At 36.3% G+C, this 21871-nt stretch overlaps 1 protein-coding gene across 2 annotated transcripts in view; it reads left to right on the top strand.

The window, feature by feature from the left end:
* CTNNA2 (catenin alpha 2) overlaps positions 1–21871 on the top strand; it is a 515391-nt gene that overhangs the window by 82552 nt on the left and 410968 nt on the right. For both annotated transcript variants that reach the window (XM_054203179.1, XM_054203178.1), the window contains one exon: positions 18220–18415. In XM_054203179.1, the coding sequence (XP_054059154.1) occupies positions 18220–18415 (196 nt within the window). The remainder of the gene's footprint in view (positions 1–18219; positions 18416–21871) is intronic.

The following is a 21871-nucleotide window of genomic DNA, read 5'->3' as shown; positions in this document are numbered from 1 at the left end:
TGAGCAACTTCCTGAAAAAAAGGAACAAACACAAGGCGAAGTATTAAGATTTTTGTCATAGAGAAAGCAGGAAAGGTCACAATGCTTATTTTGACCTTTCTCTTGTTTTAGTTCTCAAGGCATTTTTCTTTAAGAAGAAAAAGATTGTCAGATTCTACTATTCTAAGAAAGCTGTAAGATTTTTATTAAGTGTAGGGATCAGAATTGAGGACTGAGTCAAGAATAAATAATGATAAGGTTTGTCCTCACGCAGGGACTGATAATCAGAAATAATGAGCAATCAAATTTTAACTAAATATTGTGGGAGTCTTCATGGCGTTTTGCCTTTTCCTGTGAAAATTCTCTGCCATCTCTTGGAGGAGCAATTCTTTTCTCTGTATTAAAAACAAACAAGGAAAGCATTCCTGGTGCGTGTGTATGTATGTGTAGGTTTTCATTTTTATTATTTTTAGAGACTGCATGGTTTCAGGTCGGCACTGAGGCTTCTTATTCTGGTAATAAATTATTCCCTTCCACTTAGTGTGAAAGAGCGTAATATTCTTGGTAAGGAAGTTCTGGCTTCCTCCCTCCAGCTGGGGCTCAAGTTTGAGACTAATAAGCGACCTAATGCCTTCTTAAAAATCAGGGAATTTATCAGCCAGAGATAAATCAGCAGACATTCTTCCCTGTGGTAACAGGATTTTAAATGGGGACTTTATCTTTGAGTGCAAGCTGTGCCGCCGAGCCATAGCGAAGCAAAGTTGTGATTCATTACAAAATGCTCAGGCATCAGCATCATATGCCCAATGAATAATGTCACATATTTGGACTACAGTATCTTCTAGCCTGCGCTGCTGTGGATCAGAGCTCTGTTGCGACATGTGCTGTACAAACTCACAACAAAGTGACTGTTCATACTTTCAAGAGCTTTTTGCTCCCTTACTCTGTGCTACTTTCCTGTTCTCTTAGTTCTTTGTGCATCTATCTTTTAAATTCAGCATGGGGAATTTTTATAAAACGGTTTAAGAGTGGATTGTTTAAAACAAAAGGCAAGCTTCCGCAAGCTTGCTGAAGCTACAAATTTTTTCAAAGACATTGAAATACGAGGGAGGATGGTCCCTCAGAGCACCTGTAGTTAAATAAGAAAATATTTTGGTTTTGAAAAGTTAATAGGTGTGAAATTTTGCTTGTGCAATCAAACATTAAAATTAATCAATTTTCCATATGTAACTGATTATATTAAAGAAATCATAAATACCTAACTACTTGAATTCATATTCTGTGAAAAAATATCCAACAAGTGTAAAGTGGATTTCTATAGTAATTTGCTAAGGTTATCTAACTTGATGTCCTTTCTGTGACTTCAGTTTCATTTATGAAATAAAAGTGAATATTTAAGCATCTTGAACACCTTACTTCCACCTGCATTTGCCTACGTAGGAAACCATCAGATTATTTAAATTTAGGCTTCAAATTTTATTCTTGCTGCCAGATACTGGATATATTGAAGATCTGTGTATGAATTCTATTTGTTAAAACAAACCCCAACCTGTCATTTTGAGACAAATCCTCCCTCGTTGTTGTTTGCCACTTCTTTTCATGCTATGCTATAATTTTTTGTTTTATATGTAATTTAAGTCTATCTTACTTATCTACTTTGTAATCAATATAATCTAAAAAAAAAAACAAAACAAAAAAACCACACAAAACTTTCTGTAAATTTTGAATTCCCAAGCAAGCCTTTGGGAGACAATAAACATAACAACGTCTATTCCAGTACTGAACAGCTTGTAGCTCTTCTGAAAATCTGAATTTATTAATAGAAACTGTTTCTGTCTGTCTGATCCTGGAAGATATCTCTGGATGCTAATTTAGGTTGATTTTATTACTTAAGAATGGAACCTTTCCTGCTGATTGTATTTTAATTAATCAATTTCCACACTGTTTGTATTCACAGTCATGGGTGAAAATTTTCAAATTATTAAAAACAACAATAACAAAAAACCTTGAATACACACAGGAATATTAGATAAAAGAGGATGATACCCAGGAAATGTAAATCTTCCTAATTATGCTGAAATTGCACACCAATATATTTACCTTCCTGAAAAGAAACATTTCCTGCTATTCAATGTGTATAATCCCTTTCTTAATTTGATAAAAATACTTCCAAGAAAGAGGTTTGTTCTCTTTAAGCTTATTCTTCTTAATTGCTTATGTCAAGGTATTTGTTGTGATGTTCATCAAGCTTTACAGAGTTTCTTGTTAGCTAACAAATAAACATTTGAATAAAAATTCTCCTACTCTTTCCTCACAAATTAATAACTTTATTAATTCTGTTAATATTTATTTTCTGAACTTAGTCACTCTGTTGCAGACCTGTGTGACTGTCTGCTGGAATGAGTGCCGTGAGATTGTTCTTGTCCCAGGTTCCTCTTGAAATTGTGGATTAGCTCTCAATAATTCATCATAAATTAATATTTCTTTTTGTTTCTGGAGATTGTGTTTTCCTACTTTAGAAATAATCTGATCAACCAGCTGAAAAAAAATTACTCAGTAGGCTTGAACCCATTTATATTGAAATGCAGGTTCTTTATTTCCATGGTAAATCATTGACGTTTCAGGAATCTCATAATTTCTGGGTTTTCAGAGTGCTAATAGTTTTATTTAGCTGAAATATATGCACTGAGCAGTCCCTTTCTTCTTCCCTGGGAGCTGTGATTTGAGATAAGATGAAACTGAGAATTCAAATGAAATTATGTCAAATATAGTCTAATGACCTAATTAAATCTAACCTGCATTTAGCTTTCAAAGGAAACAAGTAACTGGCACTATATCATGTAGAACATATCAAACTTTTCAAAAGGCTATTCCACAGGATGTGTTCCGTATTTTTAATTCCAGTTCAGGTATTAAAAAAACCCCAAACAAAACCCCAACAACATCTCTTAGGAATGTGCTTTTGTATATCGTACTCTCATATCTACTTCTAAAACCTCCTTCCACCTTTCTGACAGTTTGTCAACACAGTGATTCACATTTGGCCTAGAATTTAATGGACAACTAGTTCACTTAACAAAGGCCTTCAAACTTTAAAATAGGCATTTTTAATATTAAATAGTTTTCTGGAAAATGATATTTATTTGGTATTATTTGTTAAGACTGACATTTAATTTTCAATCCTTAATGCTAGTACTCGGGAAACACCTTCTAGTCAATGCTCTGTCATGAAAACTTGTTTGTATGAAAAGGTTTGCATGGTTTTTTATAAGAGAACTTGAGGCCAAAAGCAGTAAGACAAAGCAAAAAAACCCAACGGAATAAAAGAGCAAAACCAGCTTGCAGTAGCTTGAACTTTTAAATGTAGTGTTATAATGGATAAAAATAGAGTCTGAATGTATTGACCTGCACTAAATGTAAGAAAGTTCATTTGCTCGTCCTACCATTATTGTATTTTAAATGTCAAGTGGACCAAAGAAAATTGCCTTGGAGTCCAAGATTTACATATTGAACGGAAAAAGTGCAAGATCATAATTTTTGATAGCCAAATCCTAAGCAGTATCTACACATTAAAGTAATGCAATCAGTCTTTGCACAAGGGCTCTTACTTCTGCTGACTAACTTTATATTATTATGTATGTTAAACCATTTGTAGTCAGGCAAAACTATAAGGCAAAATATGCTGGATTTTAAATTCACAGTAATTGGCCATAGTGGGCTTTTAGTTTAATTCAACAGATTTGTGAATAAGACAATTTATTTGAGCCAAGTGAAAATCCAGTACAGTTATGGTCTGCTGGTGTAGCAGGATCAGCAGCTGTAAGTCACAGACTCTTGTTCATGAGGGGCCAGTGCTGCTGCCTAAAAAAAATCCCCGCAGAACTCAAAAAAGCCATGCTTGTGGAAGATGAGATTCGGCAATCAGCAAGAGTTCTGGAAGTGAATCTTTCTAGTACAGATCTAGCCTCAAATACAGTTTTACAACAATCCAAAATAAGCAGGGTTGGTTTACACTAGGCTTTTATATCTCTCTTATTCTTCTTTTTCAAGAACCTCTGTTGACACTTCCAAAACTTCATACATTAGCAATAAAGAAACATTTTTTTCACTCACAGGCTGAACACATTGTTCTGGCATCTTTGTGAATAATTCCCATAAATAAAAATTTATAGAATTTGCATTGATAGATAAATCTTAGTGAAACTGATGTTCAGTGATGTAGAATTGGATTGTACAGTAATTCTAAAGGAAAATCACCTTTCGTTACCTCCTCCCAGAATGTAGCTTGGTTAATCTACGTATTACACTGTATAAATGTAATTCCCTTTACATTTGTAAGGCCATGTTTTCTGTGGCAACTCGGAATGGTGTGCTTCACAATAAGATAGAAGGAAAACTAGGTTTTTTTCTTCCTTCCTTCCTTGATAATGTTGTTCATATAGTTTCCAGCAAATAGCAAAAATGAGAAGTTATCTAGAAACAGTGCAGGAGATGCATTCATATTTAAATGTCACTTTAATCAATTAACATGGTTAATTAAAAAAAAAAAAAAGAAATTCATTCTATTTCATTGCGTCTAAGATAAAAGGTACACAAACAGTACCCAACACAAGTACAAATACGCTCCTTGAAACAGGAGTCAGAGTAGTACTTAGCCTAATGTGCAATCTTTCATGTGGCAGAACGGAAGAATTTTTATGTGTAGTTTGACTAAATGACTGTTCTTTTAATCCTTTGCTCTACTTTCACTGTGGTGGGTAACAAACATTTCCACGGGTGGATACTAATCTTAATATTTCTGTTCCCAATCTCTAGAGTCTCCTAGGTTATACTACAGATAATATTTTTACAAGGTGTCACACATTCCCTATGATAACTGCCTGAAACTTTCCATGTTGTACATTCAGATGTCTTTATTTACAAATTTTTGGTCTTTTGTGAGTTAATCCTTTCATTTTTTCTAGTTAGAGATATACAAATTTCTACTGACTATATGCATTGCGCTGAAGTTGAAGTTAAACTGCATCCTCAAAGCGACGTTGGGAGGTTTCCAACACGTCTAGTAGTGTTTGTGAAGAGCTACCGTTCTTTTCTTGAGCAGTAGTTAGTGGTAGAAGAAAGTTAGGTTACAGAGCAGTTGCATTCTCTTCTGTAACCGATATGTTAGAGAATTTTGGCATTTTGCAAAGGCTTTTTTTTTTTTTTCCCCATAATTAAAGAAAACACAGTTAAGAAGTGCCTGTTAGGAAGCCTACTGGGGAAAAAAGTCTACTTTTTTTTTTTTTTTTAATTTTTAGCAGTAATAGCCTACCGAGATAATTGGTGTAAAAATGTAATATGGAATTATGTATTGTTAAGGATGACATCCTTGTTAAAATGCTTATTTTTAAAAATACAGCCTGAAGTCCATATACTTTAATGTTAATTAATGCATTAATTCTTTAATAAAAAGCTTATTTTGTGTGCCTTTGCTTGTGCAGGAATGAGTTGAAAAACAGCTTAATGTCACTTTCTGTGTTTCAGACATAGCACCTTCTCTTTGGCACCTGCTGTTTTGTTCTGCCAATTGCCACTTACTGCTGGGAATATACATATCAGATTCTTTTCTTTCATATCTCTAAGACTTTTATTGGCTGTCACTGCCATTTGGGGTTATTTCCCCTCAAATCTGTTAATTTGTTCTTTCCTTCTCCATATGGTTAAGTTTAATGCAAAGTTATTGTTACAGCATTACTATTCAGAAAATGGATGCTGATAGTGATAATGGTAAGAGACAGTGGGTTAGGAAGGACTATTTCATTTGCAGCAGGAGGGAAAAATAATCTGATCTCTTTACCATGGGGGGAAAAACACAAATCTAAACTCAGTTTTCAGGTAGGCAGACAAATGCCTACTACTGTGGTGATTAGAAAGGTTTAGGTACCATATGCAGCGGGATAATTAGATGTATTACTCATGGTTTTGTTGAAAGAAACAATGAAAAAATTGTTGATGTCTACTCAACTAGATCTGTCTGTGGAATGTGTGGGACAGAAGTAGCTGTTAGATCTGTGTGGGATGATGTTGCTGCTCTCTGTTCTTCTGACAAAAAATCAAGCTCAGTAGAAGGAATACAGAGATGGTTTCTGTTTCTGGCAAATCCTGGAAAAAAGCCAGTACTTGCTTCTAGTTTAACCGAGGGTGGTTTCTGGAAAGGGTCTCTTTTGCCATGCCTAGAATTCTGTCTCTGAATAGGCTATTTGAATTAGCAAGCTGTACTGCCATGGCAGGTTCCCAGTGATGAAATTCTGAAATAAAATCAAATATGTTTGTATGCCAGCATAGCACAGTACCCTTTTAAGGCATGGAATATGTTCTACTGAAGAGTAATATCCCCCCAGACCAAGTGGATGAGGTGGTTGTTCTCTAGTAGCAGATATGACCATTAAAAGACAGCACTGAATCTCATTTTAGTTGAACAGTAATAAATTGAAAACCCAGTCAGTTGATATTAAAAAAAAACCCAAAAAAACAACACACAAACAACAAACCACAAAAGAAACAAAGCCACCTTTCAACAAACTCCTTCAAGTCTCTCACACAATTTGTAATAACACAATTGAGTTGTTCTTCTATTTTTTAGGATAGCTTTCTTTCCTGTTTGCTGTGCAAACAGGTACACAATAGAGAGAAATCAAGTATTCTGTTAAGGGAATGGATCTTGACTGTAGAAGAAATACAGGCTTTGCCTTCTCAACCTCTGTAGAATGTATCGGGGACAGGTGGACTGCAAAGCAGGTCAAAAACTGGCCAGACTGCTGGACTTGGAGAGTAGTTGTCAATGATTGATGTCCAGCAATTGCCAGGGGTGTTCTACAAGGCTTGCTATCAAGGTGATATTGTTTAATGTCTTGTCATTGGTTTGGGCAACAGGGTGAAATGCACCCTTAATAAATTTCCAGATGACACCAATTTGGGAGAAAAGTCAATCCAGTCAAAAGCTAGGGCTGCCATGAGGACTAACTCAACAGGATGAGGAAACGGGCTGACAAACCTAATGAAGCTCAACAAAAGCCAACCCAAAGTCCTGCGGTGAGATGGGGTAATTTGATGTCATGGGGCTGGGGATGGGCTGTCTGGGCACTGCTCTGCGGAAATGGACGTGAGAGTCCTAGTGGAAAACAAATTGAACATGAGACTGGAGACCAACATTGTGGGGAAAAAGAGCAAACTCATACTCTGCTGTTTTGGTGGGCTTAGCATAAGTGGGCTTACTCTGCCAAGCAGATCCCTGAAGAGGCCAAAGTCGGCTCTCCTGAAGTCCAGAGTAGCGAGACGTCTGTGTACCCTCATTGTCGCCCTAAGGATTTTGAACTCCACCATTTCATGGTCTCTGCAGCCGAGGCTGCCCTGAGCTTCGCATTCCCTACCAGCCCCTCCTTGTTGGTGACAACAAGGTCCAGCATGGCACCTCTCCTCATTGGCTCTAACCTGTCCACATTTTGCCTTAAAGAAGTTTGAACAGTCGTCTTGCAAAAAAAAAAAAAAAAGAAATATATTTTCTTCATTTTCTTGGTAGTTGTTTTAAATAATTTTCTTTATTTTCCCCGTTGTTTGGTATTTAGACAAAAAAAAGACTCAAAGAATAAGTTAATTTAATTATTCTTTATACTATTAGAAAGAGAACTCCCAGAAATATAAATAATATCCATTTGGGGGGGATTTTGATTTAATCTGTTGTATAAATAGAGTGGAAGATTGCTTGCTTCTGCTTTCTGCTGTTCTTTATGGGTAAGGTTTTCATTAAAAAAAGATATATTACTTGTTACAGAGAAACTAGAGCACTAATTCGCTGCATATGTCTGAAGTATTTTGCTTCCTTCATTTCCAGTACTTTACATCAACTGAAACTCCTGGGAATCTTTTTCCTTAGGTTTTTAGTGATGTGTAAGATTGTTTTAAATGCTGTTTAGGAGAGTTCACAAACAATAACATCACCCTAGGAGAGCTGGTCTTCGAGGCTCCATCAATAGATAACGGAGGGCACTCCCAAGAGTGCCAGCTTGTCGTCTTTGGCTAGTGGAAGCCTGCAGAGATCAACCTCCCTATGATAAACTTAAGCCTAGTGCTACCGGCCTTTATAGTTGCCTGCTAACTTAGTTTAGTATCCAGTTAAGGATTATTTAAATCCTCTTATGTTATTTTCTCTAATGCAATGTGTTAAGCATTGGAAAAAACAATAAACAAAATAGGTAATATTAAAGCTTCTATTTTAGATGCAATATCTGTTTAGGTAGGAAATAAAACTTCCCCCTCCACCACCTCCTGCCAGCATAAATAACCCCAGAATTAGGTAGAAAAAGCTGTAGACCCTTACTAAGGAAATTGCCATCTCTCTTTTGCCTTTTTTTTGTTTGACTTTTTTTCTCCTGGCCAATTCAACTGTTGCCTGCTTTGTGGTTGATTTTCTTTGAGAACTAAATCTTAAACGATGTTGCCTTTAATTCTGTTAACAGATTTTTAAACCAAAGAGAAGTGTCAAGAAAATGGTACGTTAAATATCAACTAAGAATTTAACTTTGTAAAGTGCCTGCTGTTTATAGTGGCAAGTCTTATACAAATCCAGTAATACAGCTCAAAGTATGCTAAACCCAGGGATTTTACAAGTAGCATGTTGTAATAGAACTCCTATTTAGAGAATAGAATTACTCTAGTGTGGTGTGCCCTCATGTGGTTAAATGAAATATCTTCCTTGAATGAGTCAGACACCCTTTGAATTTATTCTACTAAAGAGCTGGGAGAAATAAAGCCTATGAGCTAAATGGGAGATAGTTTTACGCTAAGTAGGTTTTTGGTAATTTTTTTTGCTGTACAGCTCTCAAAAGATTTAGTACTTGGAGATGAGTATAAATATGCTAGCTTTTGGTTCTGATTCAACAACAGATGCATGCGTTTTTCTTGTCTTGTTTTTTGAGATTTTGAGGATCTGCTTACTAATATTTAAGACAAAGTAACTTCATTTCTGATTGGTTAATACTGATAACTCTAAGTATGGAAATGGAAACCTGTTTATTGACTTTCTCCTGCGTAATTTATAATACCAGTAGTCTTTTACTTTTGATACCATTTGAGTGCCACAAAACTTCATTTGGTGATAATAATACATAGCTAGCTACTCTACATATCTCCATTCATGCACATGATGTGTTTGTAGGCTTAATTATTAGTTCTGTGTTCAGTTTTGGAAGGAATTAGAGTTAATGAGGTGTTGTTTTTTATTTTTTTATTTCTCATAATTCATGTAGATTGCTAGCAGCTTTTCTTGAGGGTTTCATATTCTTACAGCAAATTGCATATGATAATGACTTTTCCTGTTCTTATGAAAGTAGTGTAACAAACTTTTGCCCTGTATTAAAAATTGGTAAAATTGGAGAAAAACAGGAAAATGCACTTATGGCATCAGTGACATTTACTGTTTTAATTAACAAGGAAAACAACAGACGTCAGTAGGGGATTTGCGCTAGTAATAACTTATTAACTAGTGATAACTTATTAACTGTGATAAGTTAAATAAATTTAAGTTATTGAATGCAAAAAATTACTTCAGCATCAATTACTGCTCAGTTGTTGCTATGATCATTGGACACAGCACTGAAAGTTAACGTTTCTGTCTGCTTTGAGGTGACTACCGCTTAATGTGTATTTACTGATTTTCGGGTAGACCTTAGCTTTCTTATTATTTTTAGCTGAGATAAGAGAAAGCTCATGTTTTACTGTTTAAGGGAACGTTTTTTGAATTGTGGTCTGTTAACCACTAGTGAGTTGCACAGAGATGATCACTTGGAGATAACTAACTTGGCTTGCCTTTATTGGTTTCAATGTTTTAAGTTTGCACGTGGATACGTGATGATGTCTCACTAGGACAGTGGTAAACAAAAGGAAGATGGTCACAAGATCACAAGCAGGAAGGACTGGTATCTCCAAATGTTGCTCCAATTAAAATTCAGTTTAGTGGCAATTAACAGTAGAACTTTGTCACAAAAGGAGAGTTTAAAATTTTTTCCTCCTAATTTATTACAAATTAGAGGCAAAATATATTAGGAGAGACATTAACTTAACTGATATTGATTCTTGTTTCAATTGTAGGAGGATCAGTGAAAACATATTGCAGGTTTGTGTGTCTATTGTATGAAAGATAATTTTTCAGGAAGACTTGTAGGAGGAAAGTAAGTGTGACGGGGTTTTATTTATTGTGTTTTCTTCTTCTTTTTGTTAACAGAACAAGTAGTAGGAAATTCCACAGAGAATTAATACTTGCTGAAGAACTTTAAAATACTTTCTGAAGAACATTAAAAGTGCCTTATATAATATTCATTCACATTGGCTAGGATATAAACCTCTTCCCATGGTTTGAACACTGATAAGAAGAGTATAAATTAACAGTAACGCTGTTGCTATCTCTAAATTACATCCTAAAGGTACATCATGTAGACAGAATAGAAATATGCAAATTTGTTCAGGAATTTGTATTTGGCAGTGGAAACGTGAAGCAGAGCAGCTAGCTGTCCTCAAGCTAGATTGGATTAAAATATACTGGCTCTAATCAATGTTGCCCAAGTTATTTATGTACCTTGCATCCAAAAGATAGGTGTGTCACTGGCATTTTTTAACATCCTAGCTAATAATTTATACATTAGAGGGAACAGTCTGCTTGTTTATTAATTCTTCTAACCAGCAGGTGTTTGCAAACACTGAAGGGAACTGGAAGGAGTACAAAAAGACTGGGTTAAAACACTGGAATTTGGTGTGGATAGTGAAAGTTATATTTGTCAAAGAAAATTCAAATATCTATATACAGTAGAAAAAGAATTTCAGTTTTATGAATTAGGTAGACAGCTGGTGCTAATTGTGCAGAGATAATTGCAAGAGTTAATTATGCAAGCTGTTATGATTTATGGGCTAAGGACAGTGGCAAATTACTTAAGTTTATAGAGAAAATTGAAGAATTATTATCATCAAAAAAAGGAGTTATATTAAGGACTGAATCATGCTCAGCAGAACATCTGTATTCACAATTATATCGGTGTAATAAGGGAAAAAACCCAGTTTTTTACATAGTACTAGAGAATAAGCACAAATATGGAAAACTCAAGTTAGATGCTTCTCTCTTTCTTATGTGAATGGAGAAGTAGTTGTTGAAAGTATTTTCTACTGTATATTGCTCAATAATATCTTGCAGTTGTGTTAGGATTACCTAAATAGCTACTGCTGAGAGCTGTATCATAAAGTAAGTTTATGGTTTGCAGAGTTTGGAATATATAAAGCAAAGTCCCATGTGCTTTTGCTCTGGTTCTTGATGATCAAAGTGAAGAAGGTCACAAACACAGTGTTTAGGTCCGTTCTCTACTTCATTTTGAGCAAGGAATTGAATCCGATCTTCCTACAGCCATGCCAGTACTTTAATCCATAGCACAATCTGTTTCTCTCCCAAAGTATTTTGAAAGGTCTCCTACTGCCAGAGGAAACAAAAAAAGAAAACCCAACCCTGAGACAGTTTGGAAAATGAAGTTCTTGTTTTCCAGACAGTTGTAGTGATTTTTTGCTTTGATGAAATAAACTTCTTTCGGAAATAGGGGGATTCTGAAAAACAACGCTCAAGGGGATACCATTAGTATAACCAGTGAGCCAATAAGATAGTGCATTCAAGTGGAAGGGTAGCCTTATATCTAGAAGGAGAAGGGCCCTTACACTAAAATGTCAGGGCTGTCTTTTTTCAGGTCATTGAGTGTTTCCAGCAGCTTGGTGATATATGAGTATACAAGAAGAGAGGAATAACTTGTAGCTGTTCACATTCAAGAAATGCCACTGGGAAGAACAAGTAATATTTACTTGAAAATAGAAGGGACATAGGGGAGAACAGTGAATTTTTTTTTTGCAAATAATTAATGATCTTTCAGAGAAACCCTTTTACATTGATTTTACCTGTGACAACCAAACCAAAGTATTTGTGTGAATGGTTTTGATAATGTAAATGTTTGCATAGCCATATTTGATTTACCTGCTTTGGTTTATTAACGAGCAAACAGATAAATGCTGTCCACCCTCTGAAACAGCCTCTGTCATTGATATTTAAAAATTATAGAATCACAGAACCATAGAATGATTTGGGTTGGAAGGGACCTTTAAAGATCTAGTGCAGTCCCCATGCCATGCACAAGGACATCTTCCACTAGGATCGGGTTGCTCAGAGCCCCATCTAACCTGATGTTGAATACATTCAATGATGGGACATCGACAACTTCTTTGGTCAACCTGGTCCAGTGTTTCACCACCCTCATCGTAAAAAAAAATTTCTTCCTTATAGCTAATCTAAATATATCCTCTTTTACTTTAAAACCATTATCCCTTATCCCGTCACTACAGGCCATGGTAAAAAGTCTCTTTCCATCTTTTTATAAGCCCTCTCTAAGTATTGAAAGGCCAAAATAAGGTCTCTCTGTAGCCTTCTCTTCTCCAGGCTGAACAACCCCAACTCTCTCAGCCTGTCCTCACAGGAGAGGTGCTCCAGCCCTCTGATCATTTTTGTGGCCCTCCTCTGGACCCACTGCAACAGGTCCATGTCTTTCCTGTGCTGGGCACCAAAGAGCTGGATGCAGTACTCCAGGTGGGGTCTCTCAAGAATGGAATAGAATCACCCCCCTTGACTTTCTGGCTGCATTTGTGATGCAGCCCAGGGTACAATTGGCTTTCTAGGTTGTAAGCGCACGTTGCTGGCTCATATCTAATTTTTTATTCACCAGCATCCCCAAGTCCTTCTCCAAAAAGCTGTTTTCAATCCTTTCATCACCCAGTCTGTACTGGAAAAATAATAACAAGGCATCAGTCCAAGGTGAGTGATCAGTGACAAATAGCAAGGATTCATGGTATAACAATAATTTTAAAAAAGCATATCAGTATTTTCCTCAAAAATTATGAATATATTTTGTAATATGGTTATAGAAAATCTTGAGAAACTAATGCAATTGAGGAAAGGAGGGAAGGATTAAGTATTACAATTCTTCAACTTTTGGCGCATGCATTTCAGAAATCTATAGGGAAGACAGTTTAATTCACAGAGCCAGGAATGTTTTTCTATAAGCTGTAGCTGCTGACTGGAGATTAATTTGATGAGTATGTGATCTAGTTCTATCCCCTTTCACTTCGGGAATCCCTGCCCACACATGACCTCTGCAACAGGGAAATCCGTGCTAATTTTCTGCTTTTAGCAAAGACATCCTCACCTTTCGTTTGTGCTGCTGGAGCTGTGTAAGGGAGACTTTAATTCGGGATGGGACTGAACTATTAATTAGTGAGGTTCTGTTTTTCCAATAGAGTTCTGTGCTAGAACTCTGTGAAACTTCTTTAATAAAATAAGAGAGCAAGACTCCCTAGTGTGATCACAAAGCCAGGATCATTATAGGGTTGCCAAATGAGCTTATGGTAATTATCAAGTGGTATATTTGATAATTGTACAGAATTTTGGTGAGGTTTGCATTAATTAGTAACAGAAGCTGATAGAGACATTCTTTCCTTTGTACCAGCATAGGTGGGATAAGTTATCTAAAATAAACCAGTTAGATTGAAAGCCCTGCCAGAAGACTGAGCTATGTTCTTGTCTTGTATTTTTACTCTTTTTTTTTCTCCCAACCCCAACAGGAATGCAGTTAAAATCTTCGGGCTAGACACTTCTGAAAAACTCAAGCATAGTATTAATAAGATAATAGGTTATTATTTATTTTTTCTTTTATCATGCAATTTGTATTAAATTATAAGTTGATTTATGGCTTTTTTAAAAAAGGAAATTAGCTAACATGATCTATAAGAAGAATATATATGCTATATAAGTATATATTTGTATAAGAAATCTTCCTCCCCCCTTCCTCTCTCACAATACAGCTGACTTTCCTGAATCGTATTTCTAATTTTGGAAGAGACTGCTTTCTTAGCGTTTCAAACTAGTAATTTAATGTAATTTAAAAGAAACAGACACAATGTGGGAAAAAATGCAAGATTCCAATTTTTATGCGTGGTTTTCTTCCTGTAAGGGCTGTGCATTATGCAGAACCCAACCTGTTGGTGTAAAGGCTGGAATCCAGAATTGCTTTTTCCCAGCCCCAGATTAGAGAACAATTCCTCTCCTTGCTTGCTGCCTTTCAGTCGTATGAATCTTCAGTCTGTTGCTGTGTGATGGTTCAGCTTCATTTTGGGAGAAGAAAACCCCACCATTCCAGCTCGTGTATGTTTTATAGATCACGATACTTCCTTGGGAAGTGGGAGATCTCTGTTGCGTCAGGAGGGTCCAGAGTTCTGCTTTCCTTTTCTCTTTATGTTAGGCCATCATCTTAAAGTTTACGGAATATTTTAGAGGACCTTGAATAATATCTACTTTATAAATGAAAATCATTGTACTTGTACAAATAATTGCATGAGTTTTTCCTTATATCCAGTTTGAAGCTCTCTTGTTTCAACTTGTGCCTGTCTGTCTTGTATTGGAGACCCCAGAACTGGACATGAAATTCAAGGTGTGCCAAGGCACAGTGCTGACAGCTTGCCATCTGTGAGGGTCCCTCAGATCCCTTGAAAGAGAATTGCTGCGCAGCCAGTCAGTCCCTCCCCTGTGTTATTGCCACAGGTTCCTCCTTTACTGGTGCAAGACTTTGCACTCGTCCTCAGTGACTTTTAAAAGGTTTCCTCTGAGTGACAGCCCTGCCCTGAAACATATCAACTGATCTCCCCAATCCATCATCTGCAACTTGATGAGTGCACTCCATTGCTGGCACCAGGTCATGTCTATCCCTAATAAGGAGATGAAGTCATCTGAAAATAAGTGCAGAGGAACACAAGACACGCTCACTATAAAATTCTCTTAGTAGTACAGTAAGTCCATGGCAGTTTTCTCTGACTCAATGCATAAGGAAGATGACCATGAATGTTCATAGGATAAGGTGCTCAGCTTCCTAGACATAGCGGTAACAATTACAGTAGGGATTTCTAGCTCATTGTACAAGACTAGGAAGTTTTGTCATGTTCTTTGGAAAATATTTACATTTTGGAAAGAGTGTGTACATTCTTTGTGTCTGCTCTCAATGCTCTCTTTACTGTATACGTCACTTCAGGGCCTAGAGACTTTCTCATTCACTCAGAAATTGAACTGCAAATGCAGTTTCTGATAGTTGAAGTTTTTAGACTTCTCACTATGCTTATAAATTCACATTATCCAGTTTGGTAGGCTAATCACTTTTTGAAACTGTACATTGGGAATAGTCCATGTTGGGGCACATCATTGTCTTTATATTTACTCCTGTGCTTGCAGTGATTGATAAATTCAGAATGTGAGGGTTTTTAAGAAGGACATGAATTTACATGTGCAAAATATTATTTATTATATATATAGTCCCTTCTTAGGAATTCAGCAAACCACTCTCCATAGTTTGGGTTACAGAGACCTGCAGTTCACTCTGACTATGTAAGAAAATCTAAATTTAGTGTCTGTCCGTATGCTTTCTTGAAAAAAAAACCCAAACCAAAAAACAAACAGCAATATGCAATTACCAGCCAGCTCCCATTTTATAGGTAAAGTTAGGTGAAAAGAATCCCACCTAATAGTTGAATCGTGCACAGAAGAGCAGACTGGAAGACTTACAATCCAATAACACTGGGTTTGGTGGTTTTTAATGGGAAAATCCAATTTTAGGGCCCCAAAAGTAGTCTGCAATCCAACTAATTTCTGTGTCTTTACAGGACTTCTACCAGCTACAACTTCTGTGTGTTTGTGCTATTTCGAGCTTTTTTTTTAGCTATTGATCCCTGCATCTACCTAATAGAGATCTATGAAATAATCTCATTGGACTTAATTTATTGTCCACCTTTTTCTTCACTTCAGATCTTTTTCTTCTCTATACTACGTGAACTATTCTGACAGTCTAGTTCAAGTTTGTTCAGTAAGTCCAAATAATTAAGATGCAGTTCCGACATTATTCTCTTCATCTTCAAGTCTCCTATAGGAATTTCAGCATATGCTTGAACAATTTTATTGTTTGGTGTATGTGAAAGCTTTTCTTAGTCATCCTTACGATGTACTGGACAAATCCATTCCATTTGCTAAACCCGAGTTAGGTTACAGAGCTAACCTAGTTTGTTTATTTATAAAATTCTAAAATCCTTAAATAGACAATGATCAACCACAAAAGGATATTCAGGAAATTTTATGAAGAATAATTTCAAGGAAAAACTAATAACTAAAATATTATTTCTAGATATCAATAGTGAAAAAAAAACACATGATGGAAGAATATTGCCTTCTTGTAGCCAGGCAGACTCCTTCCTGAAAGAAGGGTCTGAAGTACATTTTTTTCACACAGTACATGCATGCATCCATGCATATGGTGTTTTCAAGCCCTGATAATCTTTTCTTCCCCCCCCTCCAGAGTCTATTGTTTTTTATTTGAGATTTGAAAAAAAAAAACTAAAAAAACCCTCACAGAGCAAAAAATGTAGCACAAAGAGCATAACAAAAGGCTCTTTGGCCACAGCTGTACCAAACACCTTGTCGTGCTTCTTGTAATAGGGATGGGATGACAGTGAACTTTTATATTTCATTTTGAAATCTTTTGCTTTATAATGCACTGTCTTTATTGCAAGTTTTTATTTTCTTCCAGTAAATTTCTGGCTTAGCACACCGATACATCACTTCAAATGCCCTGGTTTGTATCCTTGTTAGGGTCAATCGCATCCCTGAGCATTATGGAGCCATTGCTATTTTTTCATGCATTTAACACCGGATGTCATCCGATTCAGTATTCCTGTTTTACAGAAAGGCAGCCTTTTACTGGTGGAGTTATAAACTCCAACTGTATCCTGGGCTGCATTACAAGAAGCGTGGCCAGCAGGCTGAAGGAGATGATTTTGCCCCTCTACTCTCTGCTGGTGAGACCCCACCTGGAGTACTGTGTCCAGCTCTGGGGCCCCCAAAATAAGAGGACATGGACCTGTTGGAGCGGGTCCAGAGGAGGGCCACAAAAATGATCAGAGGAATGGAGCACCTCTCCTATGCAGACAGGCTGAGAGAGCTGGGGTTGTTCAGCCTGGAGAAGGCTCTGGGGAGACCTTACTGTGGCCTTTCAGTACTTAAAGGGGGCTTATAGGAAAGATGGGGACAAATTTTTTAGCAAGGCAGTAGTGACAGGAAAAGGGGTAATGGTCTTATACTAAGAGAGGGTCTATTTAGACTAGATATAAGGAAGAAATTTTTTTTTACAATGAGGGTGGTGAGACACTGGAGCAGGTTGCCCAGAGAGGTGGTAGATGCCCCATCCCTGGAAACATTCAAGGTCAGGTTGGACGGGGCTCTGAGCAACATGATGTAGTTGAAGATGTCCCTGCTCATTGCAGGGGATTGGACTGCGTGACCTTTAAAGGTCCCTTCCAACCTGAACTGTTCTCTGATTCTATGATGTAAGTTTTTTTTTGGTCCAGCAAAAAGCTGTGGTATACACTGTGCTGCATCGTTAAGCTTTCTGATTAAAATTTCTAATCAACTTATTGACAGTTCAATAAGGAATTCCTTTAGGAGATTCTACAAACATGAAAGCAGATCTTCTTTCTTTTGAAATACTGTGGAGAAAGTGGGATCATTTCACTATCTGCTGTTGTCTTATGCCAACATATTATAAATATGCTGGAGCAATACTTCACTGAATGGTTTTAACCTGTATAATCTTTGCAGCAGCTATTCATTCCTTAATGTGTGGAAAACAGCCACGATGTTCTTGTCACCACTTGAATGTAACAGCCGGTATTTATCTGAAGGGCTGATCGCTTTTTGAATGGTTTCTGACCCACATGTGTTAGGTTTTCATTTGAGCGGCTTATTCTTTTTTTTTTTTTTTAAATGAAAAACAGTAACAAAAAGGATGCTTTAGCACTAATGCCCTTCCATACCTGTTTCTTATCTATTTTTCCTTCACTGCTTGACTGTGATTTGCTTAGCCCAGACTAAATAGGGGTTTAAAGAAAAAACCTTTTTTTGAGGTGTGTGCTGCCATGCTTTGGATTTTAAACTTTAAATTTTATTTATTCAATACACATGACCGTTACATCATTTCAAGGGTAAAAAAAAAAAAAATAGTGGGGCATTGAATTAGGTGGCTATCTAGTGTGCTATTAATAGTTGAAGAATTGTTCAAATTGTCAAAAACTTGTGACTTTTTTTTTTTCTCAAAGGTAACAACGCTTGTTAACACAAGCAATAAAGGACCATCTGGCAAAAAGAAAGGGCGCTCTAAGAAGGCTCATGTGTTGGCAGCTTCAGTAGAGCAGGCGACTCAAAACTTTTTGGAAAAAGGAGATCAAATTGCTAAAGAGAGCCAGGATCTCAAGGAGGAATTGGTGGCTGCTGTAGAGGATGTACGCAAACAAGGTACGTGCTGCTCTGATAACATAATTAAAATGTTGTGCTATGTGACAGTATATCTGTAATATGGCATATAAGTATTAAAATAGCTATACCGTCATGAATGGCAATGAGTATAAAGAATGTTCTAACTTGGGTAAAAAAGTGTGTTTGGGTTTTTTTTTTGCTTTTGGCTGTTCTGTCACCAAAGAGTGAACTCAAATATTATTTTGCAGCCATGCTACCCAGGGACAAAGCTTATTGTTTAATTTTCAACTTGCTTTTCATTCTGCTGTGTAATAAAATTACATGATTTTTCACTTTGCTAAACTTGAGCAGTGCTTTAAAGCCTGTGGAGGCAAATGTAGAATTAAGATTATGGTGTGTGCATTTCCGAAAAATCTAACAATTATCAACCAAACAGCACAGCAATATAGAATTACTTGTGGTTTCAAGTATATACTGAAATATATACAGAGATTATCAAAGTCTGAAAATATACAGATAGTAGCAATGTTGAATTTTTTTTTTCTGGGTGTTGGTGATAGTAAGATAAATGCTAAGATTAGTTTGCATACTGCATAGGTTAAACTGCAAGTTTCAAGATATACAATGTCACAAAAAATTGCCTAGTTGGGAATGGGGTAATAACTTTTTTTTACTGGCAGAATTAATTCTGGTTTTGCACAATTTAATGCTTGAATTTTAAATTGCTATTATAAGAAAACTGCTTTTAAATAAGGCTATGAAATTTTAAAAATATCATGCATATCCATGATATGGATATCATCTGACAATTTTCCTTCAAAAGGTAAAATGTGTATCGGATGCTTTTAAATTTACATGTGTGGTAAGGGAAAAATATATTTTCAATACATGCCCATAACAAAACTTTTCCTTTTTATTGGCTTTGATTGTAATTATCTTTATTGCAGCAGAATTAAGCATCTTTCAGGTTTTTTTCCATTGTAAATCCTATAATCTAAAGATACCATCTGCCAGTATCATCAGTCCTGGTTTTAGAACAAGACTGGCAGAACTCCAACTGAGATTTTGAAAGGAGTCTAAAGGACTTAGGTATAAAATACTGATTTTCAGTGAGTTAGTCTCCCAGCACTCATATGATGTTTTTTTCAGTTCATGAAAATTGGACTCAAATGATCATATCAGCAGGCAGGGTTAAAATTTTGTATATGTAAACAGTGATTAGTGAATATTCCAGTCAGTTCTCTCCTGAGGCTGTTTTTTCCTGCTGTCGATTATATGCATATTTGGTTTCACTGTTTTCCTGTTCCTATGTGTTTTAATTTTTTTTTTTTTAATATTCAATTGACAGTACATCAGAATAAGTCGAGTATTTGCTGTATACTCTATGTACAGTGTTATGCCAGTATTCTGGGGGTGGGGTGGGTGGTTTTGTTCTTGTTTGTTGTTGTTTTTTAAATTTAGGATTTTGATGCTGATGCCTGGTTGTTCTGGCACGCGGTTTCATTTGTCAATGACTTCAGCTTCCCGTTGCTTACATTACTTATTTTGTGTTATGTTAAATTCTAGTACAGCATCTTCAGCGCTGACACAAGTGCCCTTGTTCCCTCGGAATTTATAGTGCTCTCCCTTTGGGGCTGCGATGCTGACTCAGTTTTGCAAGCTTCTCCCAAGGAGCCTTCTCATGAGTTAGAGTCACCAGCCTAAACTGTTGCATGCTCTTTGATCTAGGCAAATATACCACATTCATTAGCATGATATCAGAGCTTCTTATTATCTGTCTTTATCATTAGAGCTTTGTATTAGTTATCAGGGATTTCTTTGTAGATTTTTGCTTGTAAAGCTGGAGGCATCTGAGAGGATTTGCTGTGGAGAGTTTTGGTTTTTTTCTTGATTGAATTTCTGACTTTTTAATTGATAATAAGCCTTTTGTTCTTTTATTTTTAATCTGCATTTTAAAAAAGACAACGATGCAGGAAGCGGAGAGGAAAAAAGATCATAAACAGTATTACGCAGAATGATACAGGCATTCATCTCTTATCAACACTGCAGGCTAGAACAAAGTCTGTCAGAAAAGTGGAGCAGCTTTTTTGGGTCTGTACAACATGAGTCCATAATTAGGAGAGCAGGAGACACCATTATTAGCACACACGAGCCGTGTAAACTAGACCAGCCTTGGTGTAATGTGAAATGATATGTTTAGCTCAGTGACATAAAGAGCTGGATTAATGAACTGAGGCTGTGTTTTGCCAGAGTATTGCTAGTTGATTTTCTGGCAAAATTCCAGCTTGGATAATTACACCGTCAACCTAAAAATGTCTCCTGCAGTTACAGCTGGCTCTGGTGTGCTCCTCATTTCCTGCCCTGTATTGCTGTGTACTGTTATATCCTACTATAGGCGGTTGTTGCAATTCATCTCAGAGACGGTTGCTTTCCATTGATAGGTATGAAACAAATGTACTGTATCATTTGCAAAATACTTTGGAATGAATGTGAATGGAAAGAATGTATAGCTTTAAAATGCTTGTTACTTTAATAGTGTGTGTAAATTATATGTGGATAGCTGTACAAAACTCTGATGATCAACAGTTTTGATTTAGAAGGTTGACTTCTGAAAAAACAACTAAGAGAAAGAAGAGTTTTTTAAAGTTTGGTTGTTTTTTCCACACACTTTTTGAAAAAGAGTAAATATGTTATGCATAAAGCTCTTAACTGTCTAAGTATGTGTGTGTATATATGTATCCTGTAATAATTCCATAATAGGAATACTTTGGCCTCATGGGTCTTAAAAATGTCAAAATAGTGAAAATTAGCTTTAGTTCAAAACCATCTAAGTGAAATTATCCAATTGCTCCATTGAGTATTTTGCTATACGGATATTTATTCCCGTCTTGTCAGAGCTGTGTAAACGATCTCCCAGGTCGGGGACAGATAAGATGTAGGAAACGCTGATGTTTGTTGTTCATGTCATCTTACGTTAGATGTGAGGGAAAGCTGACAGTCTTCTGCATATTGAAATTTTAGGAGGAGTGAGACTGGTGTATTTTTTTGGTTATAGTAACCCTAAGAAAACTACAAAGCCTGAGAAGTGCAGAAAAGCGAAGAAGAACTCATAGAAATAAGAAATACAGTCTGGAGAGGGGAAGTGAAGCATATGTTCTCATAGAATAGATGTCTAAATGCAACTGGTCTTTAATTGATTATTAGAGAAGAAGGAAATTCCCTGTGGAGGAGACATTCAGCTTGTGATTCACACAAAAATCTACAATGTCCATTGTGCTCAGGTCTGATTAAATTTATTAAGAAGCAGTCTGGGGTGCTGAGGAAAGCAAGACAGGGAAATAGGTTATATTCATGTAAATTTATTCTATGTATTAAATGACTTTGTGTGATGCCTGTCTTGTAAGTAAGTCTGTGCTAGTGACTGCCTAATTTTAGTATCATTTTCCTAGATGTTTTCTGGCATATAGCTAAAATGTCCATTAAAAACATGATTTA

This window comes from Rissa tridactyla, chromosome 5, assembly GCF_028500815.1.
Source record: "Rissa tridactyla isolate bRisTri1 chromosome 5, bRisTri1.patW.cur.20221130, whole genome shotgun sequence".
Taxonomy (NCBI): Eukaryota; Metazoa; Chordata; class Aves; order Charadriiformes; family Laridae; genus Rissa; species Rissa tridactyla.
Note: the sequence above shows the minus strand (reverse complement) of the source record. Positions and strands in the feature narration are given on the sequence as shown.